Source organism: Meles meles, chromosome 18 (genome assembly GCF_922984935.1).
Source record: "Meles meles chromosome 18, mMelMel3.1 paternal haplotype, whole genome shotgun sequence".
NCBI lineage: Eukaryota > Metazoa > Chordata > Mammalia > Carnivora > Mustelidae > Meles > Meles meles.
The window spans coordinates 20,220,398-20,241,741 of record NC_060083.1 but is presented as its reverse complement, the minus strand read 5'-3'; the positions used below and the strand labels follow the sequence as shown (position 1 = coordinate 20,241,741).

Here is a 21,344-nt window from a genome sequence, read left to right as displayed (position 1 = left end):
CCTTTAACTGTTTCTTAGAAGTAAATACGATAAATAAGACATGGTAAATATCCTTTTAGAACAAATTTTTAAAAATTAAAAAAAAAAAAGAAAAAACAAATTAGGGGAGCCTGGGTGGCTCGGTGGGTTAAAGCCTCTGCCTTCAACTCGGGTCATGATTCCAGGGTCCTGGGATCAAGCCCCACATCGGGCTCTCTGCTCAGTGGGAGCCTGCTTCTCCCCCTTTCTCTCCACCTATTTGTGATCTCTGTCTGTCAAATAAATAAATAAAATCTTAAAAAAAAAAAAATTAGTAACTGTTGCCATACTGTTGGATATAAAATGCTATACCAGAAACTTTAAAAGATAATAATTAGGTATAGCATTCTTTCTTTTCTTAAAGATTTTATATGCATTTTATTTCTGTCTTTCCTAAAAAACACAGGTAGGTACTCATTGGAAATTGAAATAGTGCAGAAGTATATAAAATAGAAAATAAAAGATCTTCCATACTTCTTAAAGTTAGCCACTGTTAGAACTTTATCTATGCATGTACAAATATCGCTACCTACTTATTTAGCAGAATTAACCAATACTATATATACTGTTTATCAGTTTGCTGTTTATTACTTGAGAATTTTTTGTTGGTATGTACAGAGGGGTACAATTCTATCCCTCTATTTTTCACAGCTATGTGCTATTCCGTAATAGGGAATGGATGTGACATAATTTATTAACCATTACTTATTAGAGGAAATTGAAGTTATCATCAGTTTGCCATTAAAATATGCAGTGAATGTCTAGACACATATCCTTGAGCATATCTGTGAGTACTGCGGTTGGAGAGAATTCTAGAAGTATTGTTGCTGGGCCAAAGGCTGGAATACATTTTTGCATTCCAACAGGTATTGTCAGGTTGTCCTCCCAAAGATGATTGTCCTGATATATGTTCCCATTAATAGTTTATGGTGGTTTTTTAATATATACCTCTGAGAAAACTAGGTTACCAAGTTGTTTTACTGTTGCCAGTTTAAAAGGTGAAAAGCGAATGGTGTCTTATTTTTTTTTGCATTTCCATGATCACTAGTGAAATTGCACATCTTTTTATGAGTTTATTAGATATTTGTTATTTCTTCTGTAACTTGTCTGTTCATAGTCCTTTGCACTTTCTTCTTTTGGATTGTTTTGTAAGCCTACCACCACTCCTCTTACCCCGTATGCTAAAAATAGTGTTTTATTGTACTTTTTATGAATTAAATACATAGGTGGAGAGGAACAAAATGGGAGCATAGGTCTCAAAGATGCCAAAGGATCTTAGATCTTAAATAATTATTTGATACAATTTATTAAAAATATAGATGGCTAAGGTTTTGTGGGTTTTTTAAATTAATTTTGTAGGAGGAAATAGCAGAAACGTTCAACTTGTTTGCTCTGAAGATGGCCCTGATTCCAAAAATAAAGCTAAAAATACTAAAAGGAGTCCTACAGATCTTCCCAAATGTGATACTGGCTGTGTTGAGACCTTGTTTGGCCTTAAGAACATTTTTTCTCCATCTGAAGATTTATTTTCATTTCTAAAGGTATTTTCAGTGTCTAATGTGGGATATTAAATATTTATTCCTTTTTATTTTCCTAACACTCATTCCTATCTTTTGAATCTTAAGGTTAACTTACATTTGCCTATAATTTTTATAGGCTTTAGATTTCTGATTTTAACATACTGTACTACTTTGACAAATGGTGCATAGACAGTGCTCTAAATGCATATTACAGGATTTAGACTAGAATTTAGAAAGATTTCAGATTAAAAAGACTATTTTCAGAAAAGTAGTTTTTAAATAAATGAGGTTCTCACTATTGAATTGGGGTATAAACTATTAGAAAATTTAATTCTTGGGGCACCTGGGTGGCTCAGTGGGTTAAAGCCTCTGCCTTTGGCTCAGGTGGTGATCCCAGCATCCTGGGATCGAGGCTTGCATCGGGCTCTCTGCTCAGCGAGGAGCCTACTTCCCTTCCTCTCTCTCTGCCTGCCTCTCTGCCTACTTGTGATCTCTGTCAAATAAATAAAATCTTTTTTAAAAAATTTAATTCTTCAAATATTAATAGTCTAAATCTATTTTATAAACTCGAAACTATTCTGATGAATTTAAGGAGTACAGCTTAATAAAATTATGAGAGGGTAGCAACTCATTACTTTTCAGATAGAATAAGGATGCCACTGTATTCATATAGGTAGAAAAATGTTCAGACTGTGTTCTGTTATAACACCTCTTCATTCAAAATTGTTTTTCAGCACAAAATCAGAACAAAGGAAGAATGGCATCAGTTCATCCAGCTTCTTACAGAATTCCGAATGCAGAATGTTGATTTCTTATATAGTAATCTTGAGTTCATTCTACCACTGCCTGTTAATATCATTCCAGAAACAGAAGACTATTATGGTTCATCAGTAAGTGTGGACACCAGTGCAGCAACAAAAAATATGAAATGTCTTGCTCAGAAACATTCTGAAGAAGAGAAACCATTGAAAAAGACACAAAAAAAGAAGAAAAAGAAAGAGATAGTAATTCTAGATGATAGTGACTTATTTGACACTGAATTGACCTTCTCTAATGAATTTCTTAGCCTTTCCCCTGCATCTTCCTCCTCAAATTCAGAAGAAAGCAAAGTCAGAGATAAAGAAAGCAATCCAGAGACAAAGAAACTGAACCAATGTGTAGAGTCTAACACGAAATCTGTTCCTTGTCCACCTAAAACACCAGCAGAAAAGAAATGTTCTGCCCTTGTTTCTCAGTGTTTAAATTCCCTCACTGAGTTCCTGGATAACATGTCCTACTTAGATGCCATTTTAACTGATGTAGGAGATCAAAAGGAATTTGGTCAAAATGACTTCAGTTGGACAAATGTGAAAAGCGGACTCTGTGATGAGTTTAGTCTGGAGACCACTGATGGATGGACTTCTCGGAGCTCTGGAGAATTAAAGGCAGCTGTAGAAGCTCTCAGCTTTACTAAGTGTTCGTCTACTATTTCAAAAGCACTGGAAACCTTGAATTCTTGCAAGAAATCAGGAAGAGATCCAACGAAGGAGCTTACTCTTCACGTTCCACAGAAGCGCAGCAACGGATACTTCAGTCAGTCAGCGGCTAATGTAGAGTAAGTCTTCCTTTTACTTTTGATTTTTCAATAGTAAATGATAACAAATAATAACAAATGATAAAGAAGAAACTATTAGTTTCTTTTTACTAATTTTGAAGTGCTGGGCTTTATCGATCATAGTAAACCCTTAATATTAATAATGTACCTTCTAATAAGACGGGGAGACCAGCCTCATTGCTGGGAAGAAAAATGAGAGAGTTTAGAAGACTCCTGAATGACAGGGAATGGAGTTTGGATTTGCTGGGGCAGAGAGCGGGTAGCCATTCTAGGTTCTTTTCGGTGTGGGAGTGATGTGTTGAAAGTAATATCTGGAATCTGGTCGATCTCATCTAGACCAGAAGCAAAGAGAAGCAGAAACCAGAAGCTCATTGTGATCAGGACTGTTGCATTTCTCTTGGACAGTAAAAATCCAAAGTAATGCACTACTTTTCATTTACAGCAGTGCCTGGAAGAGGATAGCAGTCATTAAAAGTGTATTTTCTAGCCGATCCCTTCTGAACCTGGGTAACAGACAAGCTAGTATAATTGAGTACTTGCCAACTCTTCGGAACATTTGTAGGACTGAGAAGCTAAAAGAACAAGGAAAAAGTAAAAGAAGGTAAAAAAGCTCCATATACATAACACTGTAGACAGCTATTTCAAGATTAATAAATATTCTCATCTGATGGTTAAATTTGAATTTCTCCTTGTAATTTTGACAGGTTCCTACACTATCTTGAAGGTATTCATCTTAACATTTCGAAAGAGACTGTGAACACTTTGGCAGCTGGCTTCCCTTAATATTCCATATTAACAATGCCTTGTACAGATTATTATGTTCCTCAAGATACATTTTACATTGATTTTCATGGAAGAACTTCTTTCTCCTAATGTACATTTAAAACGGACTGTTTGTATATTTTTTTTATTAGTGTTCAAATATTTAAAATGAAAAAATTTGAGTTACAAATTGTATTTATGATTGTGGTGGTATTTTTTTTTTTCTGAAATTTTTTGTATTATTTGAGTTAGGTTTGTTGTATTTTGCATGTGAGTGAGTTGTTTCTAGAAGGTAGAATTCACTATATTTCTAAACATGTTTCATTATTAAATTAATCCATAATTTTTCTCTTTCCCGTTACCTTTAATCCACCTCCCTCCCACCCAACCGTCAGTACTCTTGACAAGTTGTATACATGAATCATCCAGGTGGTAATCAAGTTCTACAGTACAAAATTATGTAATACATAAAAACTTCCTAGGTAAGAAATTATGCTTCATTTTTCAAAAAACTTACCATCTTCTAGATAAATTTATTTTTAATGTATTTCTCCAGTGTATTTTGCCATTGAATCATTGAATGTTTACAAAGTGAAAACAAGATTATGAATTGTCGTTTTCATAGATATTTTTAGCAACCATACGTATGTGATATTTTGTATATTTTGCCAACTCACATCATTTGCCTTGTACATTTTTCTTATATTTTTATATCAGTGATGTTTATTTCATAAAGATATTAATGATGTTAATATATCTATTTTGGACAAACTGCTATTCATTAAAATTGTAACAAAGGAGGATTCTTCGATGGACTTTCTACATCATAGTCATTTCCACTTAAGGTTATTTTTTGGAGAAAGTATGTATTTTTTAATTACAAGATTTTAAAATCCCACATTTCACTTAAAATCATTTTTGCAATCATATAATCAGGTATATCTGAAAATAGTTTCCTATTTCAAGTGTTTATATATGTATTAGCCTTGAATTCAGTTACTTTATCTGGTGAGTTACATATTTATCTCAAAGGTAAGGATCCTAATTTTGTACAGATGGAAAATATTAATGTGTATCTGTTTACAAATGTGTATGAAGATATGTTTTTACCTCTTATTTGTTCAGTCTACTTTTTTGTTGATAGTATTATTGATTTAATTAAAGGTAAAAGCTAAAAGACTTAATGCAGTGTTTAAATAGGTGGTCCAGATGTAGTCATCTGGGTAAATACGGATATTTTATAGGTTTGGATATAGGCTGTATCTTACAGGTTTTGTCCTCGTACAAAAGAATAGATCTGAAGTTCTGTGGGTGTTTTGTTTTGTTTTTTTTAAGTATATGGATGTTCTTCTATTGCATACTAGCATTCACTATTTGCAGAGCACGTTTTATCATTAGAAAATTCTGGTAATAGAGTAAAATAAACTAACTTTAGAATTTTATTTAAGATCAAAAATCAAGAAACAGTGGGGATATTTTCTTCCCTGATAGGGACACATTTAAGATTTTCTTGTAGGTTTAGCATAATTTGGGGGGGAATTTTTTTTTTTTTTGACAGAAATTTGACAGAAAGAGAACATGAGCAGGGGTATCAGGAGACGGAGAACTGGGGCTCAATCCCAGGATCTTGACCTGAGTCAAAGGCAGATGTTTAACCAGCTGAGCCACCCAGGTGCCCCAAAGGTTTATTTTAGAGAGAGAGAGCGCGCGCACGTGCATGCAAGCAAGAGGTGTAGGGAGAGGGAGAGAGAATCTCAAGCAGACTCCACCCTGAGCACAGAACCCAAAGTGGGGCTCAGTCTCACGACCCTGAGATCACGAGATCATGAGCTAAAACCAAGTCAGATGCTTAACGAACTGTGCCACCCTGACGCCCCGAAAATTATGAACTCTTAAAGGTGATAAATTCCTGTAAGATTTAGATTCACTTTTAAGATAAAGTAAGCAAATTCTGATGGCTTTTTCAGTACTTATCCTATAAATGTCTACAATGAACACATTTTCACTTAAAGCTATTTCCAGAAATATGTGGGAGGTAGAATGCCAGATATCTGGCATGAACCACTGGATGGTTGGTGAAGCTGTTTATCAAATTATAGAACAATGGCAAAGGAGGCAATTTGAAGGAAAGAGGACTATTTGAGATAGATAGTTTGAGATACCTGCAACACATCCAAGGTGGAGATGTTTGCGTACAACCATGTATGTAAACGTAGAGATTTCCAAGTGAATGGCAGTAAGTCTAGGCTGCATCCCTAGGGAGATGGGAAGTGCTGGAAGAGAGGACTTCTACTTATTTCACTTTGGTTTTTTTTTAATTTTTCAGTGTTCCAAGATTCATTGTTTATGCACCCCACCCAGTACTCCATGCAATACGTGCCCTCCTTAATACCCACCACCAGGCTCACCCAACCTCCCACCCCCCCTTATTTCACATACTTGATTATTCGAATGTTTTTCTAACAAGGATATTTCATTCTATAGATTAACGGAAGGACGTAATGCTTTGACATCATACACTTGGGTTCAGTCCTGCTAAGATATAATGAGGGCCTGAACTGAGGCAAATATAATACTGAAAATGTGAGATGTGAAAAAAATTACGTGCTACTTTTCTCAAAAGGTGGTCTATCTAGGGGCACCTGGGTGGTGTAGTCGGTTAAGCACCTGATTCTTGGTTTCAGCTCAGGTCTGATCTCAGCATCTTGGGGTGGAGCACAGCATCAGGCTCGGAGCTCTGCATGGAGTCTGCTTGGGATTCTCTCTTCCCTTTCCCTCTGTACCCCTGCCCCCACATACTCATTCTCTCTCTCTCAAATCAATCTTTTTTAAAAAGATGGTCTGGGGGCGCCTGGGTGGCTCAGTGTGTTAAAGCCTCTGCCTTCAGCTCAGGTCATGATCCCAGGGTCCTAGGATCGAGCCCATCAGGCTCTCTGCTCAGCAGGGAGCCTGCTTCCTCCTCTCTCTCTCTGCCTGCTTCTCTGCCTACTCGTGATTTCTGTCTGTCAAATAAATAAATAAAATCTTAAAAGAAAAAAAAAGATGGTCTGTCCAGAGGCGCCTGGGTAGCTCAGTGGGTTAAGCCTGTCTTGGGCGAGCCCCACACTGGGCTCTCTGCTCAGCAGGGAGCCTGCTTCCCCCAGGCTCTCTGTCTGCCTCTCTGCCTATTCATGATCGCTCTCTCTGCTGTTGAGTAAATGAGCAAAGTCTTTAAAAAAAAAAAAAAAAAAAAAGATGTTCTGTCCAAGTAAAATATTTCAAAGTGGGGAAAAAAAAGAATGTATTAGACAAACCTTCTTTGTTCTGGGCTGATAAAACTGAATTGATGAAAATCACCTTTTGGAAGCAATACATCAAACCACATGCTACTTATAGAATTAAGAAGATGATTTCATAAGTTGTGTTCTTGATTATATTTACTTTTATTCCCATAATGAGCATCACCCCAAAAAATCATTACTCTCTATTAACAATAGAATGATGCAGATCATTGGTATGGGATGGAATCTGCTTTTCAGGCGAGATAACTTTGTTCTTGCTTTGGCTGTTTAGGAGGCATCTTACTATTTAACCCTTACACCCAAAAGGCACAGAATCTCCTAAGATATTTATTGATTAAGCTTATTATTGTGTGAACAATTCAACAGTCGAAAGTCTGACTTTAAATGCAAACATATTTTCTTCTCCATAAACATGGATGTTAAAAACAGTTGGCTGTACAGCTTTAGGGCTAATAAATATAAATTAATATAACCTTAGAGCTCTTTAACCTCAGCATTTTAAGGTTCAGTGTCAAAAACTGCTAATTCATAGAAGGCAACAGCTTGCAATAATGAGTCATACAACTCTTCTGCTCTGTGCTGTTCAGTAGATGAAAACATCTGTCTGTAGAGGACAATCTTCTCAGGGGGGAAGACTACCCGAGGCTGCTCCTTCAGAACAGAATCTGAGAGCAACTGCTTCACCAGCTCTTTTCCACTAGTCCGTGTGTCCCCAATCATCAGTTCAAAGTGCTTCCCCACTCCGTTTCGATTCATGCTCAGCACCTGATGCTGGCCGTCCTGGGCAAAGGTTTTGTTTAATAAGGCATACAGCATGGCTTCCATGATATGAAAATGTAACACTACAGGAAACCGAGATGAGTTCTGAATTGAAAACCCGATTTTTTCCAGAACATAGAAGTCAGCTTTAGGCATCTTTGAAATGACCGAAGAAATCTTAAAAAAAAAAAAGTGAACAGAAATAATTCATTAAGTTTTGTTGTTTCGGTCCCCTCTCCCATTTCTTTTTAAAAATATATAACTTATCTTATACTGCTACTGACAGTTTTTTTGTTTTTGTTTTTGTTTTTTAAAGATTTTATTTATTTATTTGACAGAGAGAGATCACAAGCAGGCAGAGCAGCAGGCTCTCTGCTGAGCAGGGAAGCCCGATGCGGGACTTGATCTCAGGACCCTGGGATCATGACCTGAGCTGAAGGCAGATGCTTAACCAACTGAGCCACCTAGGCGCCCCTGCTACTGACAGTTTTGAAGTAACTGAAAAATCAGCATTTTATGGAAAGTCAGGAGTCAAGTTCTGCCATGCTTCTATCCGAAGTAAGCTGAGCTAAGGCAGATCATTCAGTCCTCCCAAGTAGTAGTTTCTTCATTTTGAAAATGGGCTTCATAATTTCTAAAATCTATATTAAGATGAGACAACTTAAAACATTTTGATAACCTTTTAAAAATGTCTAGGGTAGAGCATAGGGTTAGAATACCTAGCCTACAATCAGGGGCGCCTGAGTAACTCAGTCGGTTGAGTGTTTAACTCAATCTCAGCTCAGGTCTTGACCTCAGAGTTTTGAGTTCAAGCCCTATGCCAGGCTCCACAATGGAAGCAGAGCCTACTTAAAAAAAAAAAATGAAGGCCTAGCCTACAATCCATTATCTGCAACTGACTAATCCTGTCAGATGCTTGATTATACCAGTTTTCATATGTGTAATCGGGATGGTAATTATTACCCATCTCACAAGGTTCTGAAGACTCAAATGAGACAATTAGTGAAGTATTTTGAAAAATAAGTTTAGGGGCACCTGGGTGGCTCAGTCGGTTAAGTGTCTGACTCTTGATTTTAGCTCAGGTCAGCATCTCAGGGTCCTGGAATCAAGCCCCATGTCGGGCTCCGTGCTCAGCAGGGAATCTGCCTGAGGATTCTCTCCCTCTCCCTTTATGCTCCCCTCACTAAAACCAATAAATAAGGGGTGCCTGGGTAGCTCAGAGAGTTGAGCATCTGCCTTTGGCCAGGTCTTAATCCCAGGGTCCTGGGTCAGGGTCCTGGGTCTAAGCCCTGCATCAGCCTCTCTCTCCCTCTGCCTCTCCCCACTGTTCATGCTCTCTCTCTCTCAAATAATAAATAAATAAAATCTTTTCTTATTAAAGAATTAAAAATAAGCTTTGTAAATATAGTGCTGAAGTTCTGTAACATTAGAATAATGTATTTTACCATCAGTTTTCTCAGTATCTGCCTTTGATACATTAAGGTATTTCATGAACTAAATGAAGATTCAATTTTTAAAAATCATAGGTGACGAAAAACATGATAGGAATAGGTGAGTAGGGGCGCCTGGGTGGCTCCTTGATTAAGCGTCTCCCTTCGACTCAGTCATGATCCCAGGGTCCTGGCATTAAGCCCCACATCAGGCTCCCTGCTCAGCAGCAGTTCTGCTTGTCCCTCTCCCTCTGCCTGCCACTGCCTCTGCTTGTGCCATCTCTCATGTTCTCTCTCCCTTTCTGTGTCAAACAAATAAAATCTCAAAAAAAAAAAGGAATGGGGGAGTAATAAGCAGCCAAGGGAAATCCATCTGCAGTACTGTATCCCATTCCCTTTAGAGCTAGAAGATTAAACTACACGAGCAGTTCTAGCAGGGAGGAATTTGGAGGTGCAGTTGCTTTACCTCTTGTAAATAGACAGATGATATGTACGTTCCCTTCATCAGCCGGCAGCACTCATTCTGCTGCCAGTCCAGCACCGCCAGTTTACGATCCACGTGAGCCCAGGCAACTCTTCGAGTTCCAAAAACGATGGATACGATACTATTAACTGCCTACAACAAAAAGGCTGGTTTAATTACAAGTATAAACATTTTAACATATGCAAAATTTAAGCTATAAACTCAGAATGCCAAATCAGTTTACATGATAGAATTATACTGGGGAGCCAGAGTGGCTCAGTTGGTTGAGCATCTGATTCCTGGTTTCAGTTCATGTCGTGACCTCGGGGTCATGAAATCAAGCCCCATGCCAGGCTCCACGTGGAGCTCAGTGTAGAGTCTGCTTAAGACCTCTCCTGGGGGCGCCTGGGTGGCTCAGTGGGTTAAAGCCTCTGCCTTAGGCTCAGGTCATGATCCCAGGGTCCTGGGATCAAGCCCCGCATCGGGCTCTCTGCTCAGCGGGGAGCCTGCTTCCTCCTCTCTCTGCCTGCTTCTCTGCCTACTTGTGATCTCTGTCTGTCAAATAAATAAATAAAATCTTTAAAAAAGGGGCACCTGGGTGGCTCAGTGGGTTGGGCTGCTGACTTAGGCTCAGGTCATGGTCTCAGAGTCCTGGAATCAAGCCCCGCATCAGGCTCTCTGCTCCGCGGGGAGCCTGCTTCCTCCTCTCTCTCTGCCTGCCTCTCTGCCTACTTGTGATCTCTGTCTGTCAAATAAATAAAATATTAAAAAAAACAAAAAACAAAAAACGCAGACTAGTTTGGATGCCCAAACATCTACAAAATACAGGCCTTCTTTTGATTCCATGATTCTCAAGCTTTAGTGTACATAAGAATTACTAAACTAGGTTACACATGGTACTTCATGGGCAAGAGATTTGAGGAAAAAACATACTTTATTTGGAAGTCAGTATAATTGTTCTCATCACATACAAAATGACTTTAGAACCCATCCCTGAAAAAAAGTTACAACTCCACTATAATGACTATAAATAGTACTTGTAGCCAAATCGGAACAGAAATCCAAACCCTGAAAATTTTGGTTCAAATATGTTCCAGATCAACTGCAGAATTTGTTCTATCTGTCGTCTATGAATGGACTTCATGAAACCTATGTCCTCTGAAAGTGTATGCAATATTCTATGTAAATGTGCTTTTTTTTGGTTGTTTTTCTGAAAAGAGGGTCCTGAGCTTTCATCAGGTTTTCAGAAAGTGTCCATAATCTTCCCAAAACTGAGAACCACTGGTCCAGAGAAAAAATGTGCTTGCTATTGGTACGCAATGAAAGAATATTTTATCACATATTGCTACACAGGACCTAACCTCCTCCTCCAAGGTTTAATGTTTGATGTGCCTAGTAATTCTAGTATTTGTTTTTTAAGGCAACACTGAAAAGGATTTGCTTGTAGAATGCCTTTTGAAAGGGGGAACAGAAAATAACTTTAAATCCTGCTGGAAAGACCAGTTTAATGTTCTGAAGTCACTCCTTGGGCATAACCCTCTTTTTATCTTACTCTCAATATAACCCTCTTGATAGACACAAGTAGTTCCTCAATTCCTCTTCAATAAATCTTGCACAGACCTGTTTGTCTACAAATTGTTCTTTCTTCCTAGAATGCCTGCCTCCTCCAATGAGCCTCATTCTCCTTCTCTGAGATCTAGGTTTTGGTCAACTTTCCCCAACAGGCACAGCCCATGGTTCTCTGTCCTTTCAACTGCCCATTCACTCTGTCCCCATCTCATTCTTCTGTACTGATCACATACCAACTAAACTATAAGCTGTTCTGCTGCCCAGAATAGTGCTTTGCAAAGTAGATTCTCAATATGTACGGAGCAGTATAACAGACATTAAGAAAAACAGTATAGCAGGGCACCTGGGTGGCTCAGTGGGCTAAACCTCTGCCTCTGGCTCAGGTCATGATCTCAGGGTCCTGGGATCAAGCCCCGCATCGGGCTCTTGGCTCAGCAGGCAGCCTGCTCCCCGCTCTCTCGGTGCCTGCCTCTCTGCCTACTTGTGATCTCTCTCCCTCTATCAAATAAATAAATAAAATCTTCTAAAAAAATAATTAAAAGAAAAAAAAACAGTATACCTTAAATCTCTTTCTCTCTATTTCTGGTCTGATGAGCTTTCTCAAGAGCCGGTTGTCCTGGAACTTTTTTTTCCCTCCAGTCTCTGGACAAAGAATGGAGTTACAAACTTGAATGGTAGTTTTATACTGGAACAAGGGCACATTCATTAAACTCTCCAAATTATGAAATGGCCCAAACTTCTCTCTGTGCTCTATAATATTGACAGATTTTCTTCCACGAAGCAATCTGAAAGCTTCAAGTTCTTTATTAGATGCCGTATTCAACACATGCAAGATGGAAGCCTGCTGTTCTGAAGAGAAGAGCTTGTCAAGTGCATTTCCAGGTTCCTTTGTATTTTCATCATAAAAAGCAGCATTGGGAGTAATCTTCTTAGGTGCAGCGGATTTTTTCCAACAGCAGGAACTATGTAGCGCCTGGAATAAGGATGACCTTAATGGAACTGGAAAACATCGCCCCCTTCCTAAAAGGAAAATTCAGCAAAATGTAAGCTGGAATGTCCTACTTTTCAGTAATAGTTGTGGCTTGACTAGACCTATCGCAAAGGGACAGAGACATTCCCATCTTAGTAGTAGTATACCATACTGCAAGAGAGGTCTTCTGATTTTTGTGGGTAAGTCCCAAGTTTTACTACCTTGCAATCTTACTTTATGCCTATTAAAAAACATGTATTTCAAACAATGATTTCCACCGCTGAATGTTTTTGACATTTTTAATTTTAGAGGGATCTTTGTATAATTCATATCTCTCGTTAGGAATATTTTCACATCCATTTTCACTAGTTTCTTATGCGGTGCAACCAAATAAAATTAAATTGTATACGTTTATAAGACGCATTTTGGCTGAGTGGTGGATGTAACGGGCGGTTTTTATTATCACCAGTACACTTTTCCAGATTTCCACTACGACTGTTTCCGCAAGGAGAAAAACAAAACACCACTTTAAGAAATAATTCTGGGGGCGCCTGGGTGGCTCAGTGGGTTGACGCCTCTGCCTTCGGCTCAGGTCATGATCTCAGGGTCCTGGGATCGAGCCCCGCATCGGGCTCTCTGCTCAATGGGAAGCCTGCTTCCTCCTCTCTCTGCCTGCCTCTCTGCCTGCTTGTGATCTCTGTCTGTGTGAAGTAAATAAAATATTTTAAAGAAAGAAAGAAAGAATTGTGCAAAACCAATGGGAAGTCACTCGGACACCGCGGCCACAGGAAAATACCACAGCCGGAGATGAGCAGACGGCGGTCGGCATCTCAACCCTCCGCCCGCCACACAGTCGGGGAAAGGGCCGCCCGCGGACCACTCCTCCGGGAAGCGCAGTCGCGTGGAGGCGCCCGGTCTGCTCAGCCAAGACTCCAAGAGGGAGGGCTGGACGGGCGACCTGTGGAAGAGGGTACTCGACAACCAGACGCTAAAGACAGGGAGGAAATTAACCAGCATTCCAGGTACCCTACCTCCCACCACGAGCAGACTACCGACGCTCATCCTGCCAGGTAAAGCACGGGGCTCCCGCGGTCCCATCTTCCTCCACTGACTTCCGGCCCGGAGTGCTTCGCCTCAAAGGGCCCGGCCTGGCGGCGGAAAGGTTCCGGCGGCAGCGGCGTTCCGGAGGGAGGTGGGTCCGCCTGAGCTGCGCTGGAGCCACTCTTCTCCTGCGGGCCTCGCGGCGGCCTCCCACCCAGCCGGTGTCCTCCGATCCCGAGCCCCCGGGTGGTCTGCACTTACATTCCACCGCGTCCTGGAGACGTTCTGCCCAAGGCCGACCCCTGACAGCCACTGAGCGGAATCTCCGGGAAGAAAACGCCTAGGCGGGTTTTAGTCCGTGGTTGGCCAGCTCCCTCCTTCAGGGAGCCTCCCTGGGTTTTTTCCAGGCACGTGGACTGATAAGGTCTTGTTGTGGCCCTGCCTGGGGCGCAAGGAGCGGGGTTTGGCGGGGAGCATAGACGGATACACCAATAAATAACCGTATCACTAGGCAGAATCGGGAGAGGCGGGGATTCGGGGAAGGACGAGCGGTAGGAGGAGGTGGTTTGCCACTGAGACTTGAAAGCCACACTTTCCTTCTCCTTCCATTTGGAAGGGACCGGGCGGAGGGGAGGGAGATGAGGCAGGCACAAAATTTGGTTAGGCCTTGAATGCAAGAAGGGGTAGTTGAATACTCTGGGCATCCAGAGGTGTGTTTCTAGAAAACTTGCCTATATAAAAATGCGAGGTTAGGGACTCCTGGGTGGCTCAGTCAGTTAAGCGGCTCAGGTCATGATCCCAGGATCCTGGGATCCAGCCCCACATCTGGCTCCCTGCTCAGCAGGGAGTCTGCTTGTTCCTCTCCCCCTGCTTGTGCTCTCTCAAATAAATAAAGTCTTAAAAAAAAAAGGGATCTAAGAATTTTTTAAACTATTTTAATTTATATTTATTTGATAAAATAATTTTATATTTATTTGACAGACAGAGATCGCAAGTAGGCAGAGAGGCAGGCAGAGAGAGAGGAGGAAGCAGGGCCCCGGCTGAGCAGAGAGCCCGATGTAGGGGTTGATCCCAGGACCCTGGGATCATGACCCGAGCCAAAAGCAGCAGCTTTAACCCACTGAGCCACCCAGGCGCCCCTAAGAATCTTATTAATTCCTGGAGAACTTAGAACTGTAAGAAGAAATAAACTCAACCTTTTGTGCAAAATCCTCCAAATCAAATAATTTCCTTTTCTCCTGGGTTATTCTGCTTAATGAGGTGTTACAGGTTGAGTTGCATCCTTCAGTAAAGGTTTGTTGAGGGATGCCTGGGTGGCTCAGATCTTGATTCCTGCTCAGATTATGATCTCAGGGTTGTGAGACTGAGACCCATGTTGGACTCTGCATTCAGTGGGGAGTCTGCTTGAGATTCTCTCCCTCTGCTCCTCCTCTGCTCTCTCTAAAATAAGTAAACAAATAAATAAATAAATAAAATCTTTTTAAAAAAGTATGTTGAAGTCCTAGCCCTCAGTTCTGCAGAATGTGATCTTATTCAGATATAGGGTTATTGCAGATATACTTAGCTAAAATGATGTCATCCTAGAGTGGGAGCAGATGACTAATTCAATATGACTGGTGCCCTTAAAAGAAGAGGACCAGGGGCACCTGGGTGACTCAGTGGGTTAAAGCCTCTGCCTTCCACTCAGGTCATGGTCCCAGGGTCCTGGGATCAAGTCCCGCATCAGGCTCCCTGCTCAGCGGGGAGGCTGCTTCCTCCTCTCTCTCTCTGCCTGCCTCTCTGCCTACTTGTAATCTCTCTCTCTGTCAAATAAATAAATAAAATCTTTTTAAAGAAGAAGAAGAAGAAGAGGACCATACGAATGCCATGTGAGAATGGAAGCAGAGCTGGGAGTGATGCATCCATGAGCCAAGGAAGGCAAGGACCACCAGGGGGTCATCACAAACTAGGAGGGAGGCATGGAACAGATTCACCTTTAGAAGGAACCAGCCCTGCTTATATTGTGATTTCATGCTTCCAACCTCCAGAACTGTGAAAGAATAAATTTCTGTTGTTTTAAGCCGCCCTGTTCCAAGTACTTTGTGACAGGAGCCCTAGGAAACTAACACGTGGAGTCCTGAAGAGCCCTGGTGGTTGAGGCTTTCAGAGATGACAACATTCACTGGCAAGATGTAACAAATCATTCGCTAACTGCACAACCTTAGACAGTGTCTCATCCTCTCTGAACCTCAGCTTCCTCATTTGTGAAATGGAGGTAATGGTACTTGCCTCACACAGTGGCTAAGAGGATTTCTCATTAAAAACAATGCAGAGAGCCTGGCGCACACTAACGGTTCAATAAATATTAGTTCCCCCTTAAAAGCATTACCTCTTCCCGGCAGCTAATTACTAAAGACCTTCTGGGGAAACTCCTGCATTCATTCAATATCCTTTGACCTGAAGCTGGAAGTGGTAAGGAAAGAGGCGACTGCTGTAGGTGCATAATTTACTGTAAACCAGATCTGTGTTCAAAATGAAAGTTGTAACTTTCCCCAGAAACCAGGTCCTTCTCGCTTCCCTGTCTGTATCGCAGAAATCCCTGGCTCCTCCCACTCCTTTCATCACTGTCTAGCCTGTTATCTGGTTTCCCCGTGTTTTTTTTTTTTTTTTAAGATTTTATCTATTCTAGAAAGAGAGAGAACAAGCAGGGGGAGGGGCAGAGGGAGAAGCAGACTCCCCACTGAGCAGGGAACCTAAAATGGGACTCTGTCCCAGGACCCTGGGATCATGCCCTTAGCCAAGGGCAGATGCTTAACCAACTGAGCGACCTGGGCGCCCCTGTTTTCTAGTTTTTAAACTTTTTTGGCCATGACACAGGATGCATAGGTGTATGGTGTGAAACAAAAGCTTCATTAAAAAAATACTTGCATTATAACATATAACTCACCTTTATATTTTCTGTTTTATTTCATTTAAAACAACAACAACAACACCACACTGGTCCATTTTTAAACATGCCGGACATCAGGTGGAGACCTGTAGTAGATCGTTAGATAGGTCAGTCTGAAGCTAAGGGAGAGGACCGTGCTGGGGTATAGATTTGGAGGCTGTCCACGTAGAGAGATGGTGGTGTAACCCATGAGTACATGGGATGAGCCGGGGAGAGGGTAGTGTGGGGAAACCACACCAAGTCAAGGAGAAAACTCTGGGAGCACCCGCACTGGGGGGAAGTAGAGAATTCGGATTCTCAAAAAGACGAAGAGGCAATGTTTAGAAAGATTTTTTTTGTTTTTATATTTTGTTTATTTATTTGACAGACAGAGATCACAAGTAGGCAGAGAGGCGGCGGGGCGGCGGGAGCAGACTCCCTGCTGAGCAGAGAGCCCAATGCGGGGCTCTATCCCAGGACCCCGGGATCATGACCTGAGCTGAAGGCAGAGGCTTTAACCCACTGAGCCACCCAGGCACCCCTGTTTAGAAAGATTTAAAAGGAAACAGGACAAAGTCAAGTGAAAGAAACAACAGACATAAAGGATTTTGAGGAGTTGAGAGACTTTTTTTTTGAAAGCTGGGTTAGTTGGAACCACTAAGTCAATATTAATTTCATGACTCACTACTACATGGTATTGGGTAAATGCTTAAAGACACAAGAAGTTCTATCAACCTTAACTGCAAAATGTCCTTTTTAATTTTTAAATATTTTGTAATTTAAATTCAGTTAATTAACATACAACGTGTTGTTTGTTTCAGGAGTATAAAATGTTCTTTTTTTTTTTAAGTTTTTATTTATTTATTTCACAGAGAGAGACACAGCGAGAGAGAGTGAACACAAGCAGGGGGAGTAGGAGAGGGAGAAGCAGGCTTCCTGCTAAGCAGGGAAGAGGGCGTTGGTGGTATAGTGGTGAGCATAGCTGCCTTCCTGCTAAGCAGGGAGCCTGATGCAGGGTTCAGTCCCAGGACCCAGGATCATGACCTGAGTCAAAGGCAGACACTTAACAACTGAGCCACCCAAGTGCCCCTAAAATGACCTTTTTAAACTCTTTCTTGCTATGGCTACCCTAGTGAGGGTCTCACTGTCTCTCACCTGGGCTCTTGCAAAATCCTCCTCCCTCTCAATTTTCCAACTGCCAATCAACCTAACCCCTTCCCTGTCCTTCATACACACCCTACCTGTCCTGGCCAACAGATTTGGTTGACCAAATCTCCCAGTTCCTGCCGTGAGGTGGAGCCTCACTTCCATCTTCTAGCTCTTTCTCTGCTCAACACCAGGCACCCGCTGTGGCACCCCACACCCACAGCACTGACTCTCCTTATAATCCCTAATTGAAGGTGGGGAGCCATTTCTTCAGGGAAGGTGAACAGGTTATGGTAATCCCGTTTCCCTTCGCTAAGGATGAAGATTAAGAGTGGGTGTGATTCAGGGGCGCCTGGGTGGCTCAGTTGGTTGGGCGTCTGCCTTTGGCTCGAGTCCTGATCCCAGGGTCTTGGGATCAAGCCCCACATCAGCCTCCCTCCTCGGTGGGAAGCCTGCTTCTCCCTCAGCCTGCTGCTTTCCCTGCTTGTGTTCCCTCTCTTGCTGTCTCTCTCTCTCTCTATCAAATAAATAAATAAATAAATGAGCGGGTATGATTCGGTTTGGGGCATATCAGGGAAAGATTTTATATTATCATAAAGAGTGGGAGAAGCAGCAGCCACCTCCCCTTTCTTCCTGAAGCCCTGAGGGTGGGATGAAGAGCGGAGAGGAGCCGCCTCCTGCTGCGGGACAGGCCACGCTGACAGGAGCATGAAGAGCAGAAAGAGGGGGAATTCCTAGGCCTTGATGACATTCTTCAGCTGCTGGGCCATCCCTAAAACCACTCATCTGCAGACTTTTGGTTCAGTAAGAGAAAAACTGACCTAATGGTTTCAGCCACTTGTAGATCAGTATTCCGTTCCTTGAAGCTGATAATTTCCTGCTAAATACACCCACTCAGGAGGCAAACGGGGTGACGTGAAGTTCCCCACACACGTCTCACGCTGTCTTACCCCCGCACCTTTGTGCCTGCCGGTCCCTTTCCCTCAGATTCCCACCCCCTTCTGCAAAAAATGGTCTGAATTCTCACCTCCCGAGGGCCAACAAAGGTGCCCCCTGCCCTGAAGAGCCTCCTCTGTCAGACCAGAGCACCCTCCCTTTTGCCAAGCACTTGACTGATCTCTCTCAAAATACATCCTGTCTTGAACTGTAGGGCTTTTCATTTTGGTTTGGTTTTGGCTTTGGACATGTCTTTGGACATGTCTTTGTCCCCTTATTTCACTCTCTATACCTTTTCTGAAAGGGATCTGGGAGCTACCAACCAGAATGTATAAAAAATTCATCCCTCAGGTCTCAACATCCCTCCTGGAGACAGAGGAGCTCAATGGTTATGCTCAGACTCTAGAATCTGTCAATCCCATGTTTTAACCCTGTATTCCAATCCCACCATACTGAAAGCATGAACAGGGCAAGTGACGGCACCCCTCTGAAGTAGGTCCCTCTAGAGCGCATGAGGGGTATAAGCCACAATCATATCCCCTCTAATACCCAGCACATTGACTGGCACGGTGAGGATTCAAGTGTTTGTTGAAAAATATTAATGCATTCCTATTCCTAACATCTAAAAGTTCATTTTGTTTGGGAAAAAAATTTTTTTTTTAATTAAGAATTAGTACTTCATACAGGGAGCCCGCATCTCCCTCTCCCTTTGCCCCTCCCCCTCACTGTTCTCTCTCTCTCTCTCAAATAAATAAATAAAATCTTTAAGAAAATTGTAATTCTCTAAGTCATTTGAATTAGATATGCATCATATGACGTTTAAGTGTTTATTTAGTGATATCATCTTTATTTTTCTTCAAAGTTGATCACCTCCTCAAACATAGCCAGGATTCCCACAAAAAAAGCTGCTGATTCTTGGATAGATCATTCTGGGCAAGGTGCACACAGCATATCTCCTTGCTCCCCTTCCCCTAGTGATATTTTATTTTATTTTAAAGATTTTATTTATTTGACAGACAGAGATCACAAGTAGGCAGAGAGGCAGGCAGAGAGAGAGGAGGAAGCAGGCTCCCCGCTGAGCAGAGAGCCCGATGCGGGGCTTGATCCCAGGACCCTAGGATCATGACCTGAGCCGAAGGCAGAGGCTTTAACCCACTGGGCCACCCAGGCGCCACCCCCTAGTGATATTTTAGATATTTTAGAGGAAAGATAATTGGCCTTCCTAATCTTACTCTGGCCAAAGTTTTGGATTTCTTTTCTGCTTTTATGTTACACTGTCCCATTGTCTTTTTAAAAAGAGTTACACACAATTAAAACAATAAGGCAAATGATCAAAACAGAAAGCAGCATTTGCAATTTGAAATCCAGAACAGAATACGTGGGCTTGTGCCCCAATACTGCCTCATATAATATATGTGTATCTCAGTTTACATCTTTCTTCTTTTTTAAGATTTTCTGTATTTATTTGTCAGAGAGAGAAGGGGGAGAGCACAAGCAGGGGGAGCAGCTGGCAGAGGGAGAAGCAGGCTTCCCACTGAACAGGGAGCCCGATGCGAGACTCGATGCCAGGACCCTGGGATCATGACCTGAGCTGAAGGCAGACGCTTAACCGACTGAGCCCCCTAAGAGCCCCTCAGTTTACTCTTGTAAAAACAGTTTTCTCTTTTGCAAACTAAAGTTCAAAGTACCACTCTTACAAGGTTGTCGTGAAAATGAGATTATGGAAATCACTGGGAAAATAGAAGATGTTATATCATGGAAGTTTTTTTTTTTTTCCATAATGGAAGATATTATTAATTGGATCATTGATTATACGGATTGAGATGAGAGGTGTGATTGTTTAAGAAAACACCTCAAGGGGCGCCTGGGTGGTTCAGTGGGTTAAAGCCTCTTGCCTTTGGCTCAGGTCATGATCCCAGGGTCCTGGGATAGAGCCCCGCATCGGGCTCCCTGCTCAACAGGGAGCCTGCTTCCTCCTCTTTCTCTCTCCCTGCCTCTCTGCCTGCTTGTGATCTCTCTCCGTCAAATAAATAAATAAAATCTTTAAAAAAAGAAAAGAAAAGAAACCACCTCAAGAGGAAAAGACTTAGATGTTTTCCAAAATAATCCTTGGGGCACCTGAGTCTTGATCTGCAAGCGGTAAATTCAAGCCCCATCTGTGGTGTAGAGATTTCTTTAAATAAATAAACAAACAAGTAAACTTTTTTAAAAAATGAAATACTCCTCTATGTGATTAATTTAGGTATAGCTAAAGGAAACTGAAGTATTAGCTTTTCAAGCCTATTTTAAAAACTCTATTCAACAGGGTTAGCACGCCAACATTCAAACCACATTTCCAACAGATGTCACCCTAACCCCTTCAGTTGTAGTTGCAAGTAAACCTCTGTGACTAACTTCTCACTCAGTGCTCCAGGTAATGTTATAAAATGTAACCACCTAGTTACCATGTGTTAGTTCCGGACTTATTTTTCTGGCTCTTCAGAATTCACAACTGGATGTTTCAACTCCTTATATTTTGTTCAGAAGGCAAGCTCCACAATGCCCAATTGCCTGTAATATTGGGGCTTTCATTTCCACCCAATTCAGCCAACATTTTGGGGGGAGGGGCATGTGGCAAAATTCACACAACAAAATAATCACCATTTTAGCCATTTTATTCCCCTGGAATCAAGACCTGAGTTGAGATTAAGAGTCAGATGCTTAACTGGCTGAGCCACCCAGGAGCCCCATTTTAACCATTTTAAAGTGTATGATTCAGTGGTATTTAGTACATTCACAGTGTTGTGCAACCATCCCCACTAATTAGTTCGAGAACATTTCCAACAACCTAAAAGGAAAACTTGTACCCATTCAGCAGTCACTCTCTGTGCCCCACCCCCTACCCGTGCTCCACCCCCCGCCCCCCCCCCCACCTTCCACGCCAGCATCCCCCACCCCCTGCCACTGG

At 41.8% G+C, this 21,344-nt stretch overlaps 2 protein-coding genes across 3 annotated transcripts in view; one reads left to right on the top strand and one right to left on the bottom strand.

Moving 5' to 3' along the window:
* ATAD5 (ATPase family AAA domain containing 5) overlaps nucleotides 1-5,525 on the top strand; it is a 44,537-nt gene extending 39,012 nt beyond the window's left edge. For both annotated transcript variants that reach the window (XM_045985883.1, XM_045985882.1), the window contains exons 20-23: nucleotides 1,378-1,559; nucleotides 2,273-3,132; nucleotides 3,575-3,733; nucleotides 3,837-5,525. In XM_045985883.1, coding sequence (XP_045841839.1) covers nucleotides 1,378-1,559; nucleotides 2,273-3,132; nucleotides 3,575-3,733; nucleotides 3,837-3,915 — 1,280 coding nt within the window. In that variant the 3' untranslated portion in view covers nucleotides 3,916-5,525. The remainder of the gene's footprint in view (nucleotides 1-1,377; nucleotides 1,560-2,272; nucleotides 3,133-3,574; nucleotides 3,734-3,836) is intronic.
* A 1,964-nt stretch (nucleotides 5,526-7,489) lies between these two features.
* Nucleotides 7,490-13,918, bottom strand: TEFM (transcription elongation factor, mitochondrial). The gene is made up of 4 exons (XM_045985884.1): nucleotides 13,398-13,918; nucleotides 11,956-12,416; nucleotides 9,831-9,980; nucleotides 7,490-8,111 (listed from the first exon to the last, which is right to left on the bottom strand). Exons 1-4 carry the CDS (start codon nucleotides 13,462-13,464, stop codon nucleotides 7,674-7,676), a joined length of 1,116 nt encoding a protein of 371 aa, XP_045841840.1. The 5' UTR covers nucleotides 13,465-13,918; the 3' UTR covers nucleotides 7,490-7,673.
* Between the last annotated feature and the right edge of the window lie 7,426 nt (nucleotides 13,919-21,344).

What these genes read in the sequence shown, in the direction of transcription:
- TEFM (XM_045985884.1), bottom strand. Translation starts at nt 13,464, where the DNA reads ATGGGACCGCGGGAGCCCCGTGCTTTACCTGGCAGGATGAGCGTCGGT. An exon ending in TAGTCTGCTCGTGGTGGGAG is followed by an intron (nt 12,417 to 13,397) that starts GTAGGGTACCTG and finishes TTTTCCTTTTAG; the next exon opens with GAAGGGGGCGATGTTTTCCA. An exon ending in TAGAGAGAAAGAGATTTAAG is followed by an intron (nt 9,981 to 11,955) that starts GTATACTGTTTT and finishes TTTTTGTTGTAG; the next exon opens with GCAGTTAATAGTATCGTATC.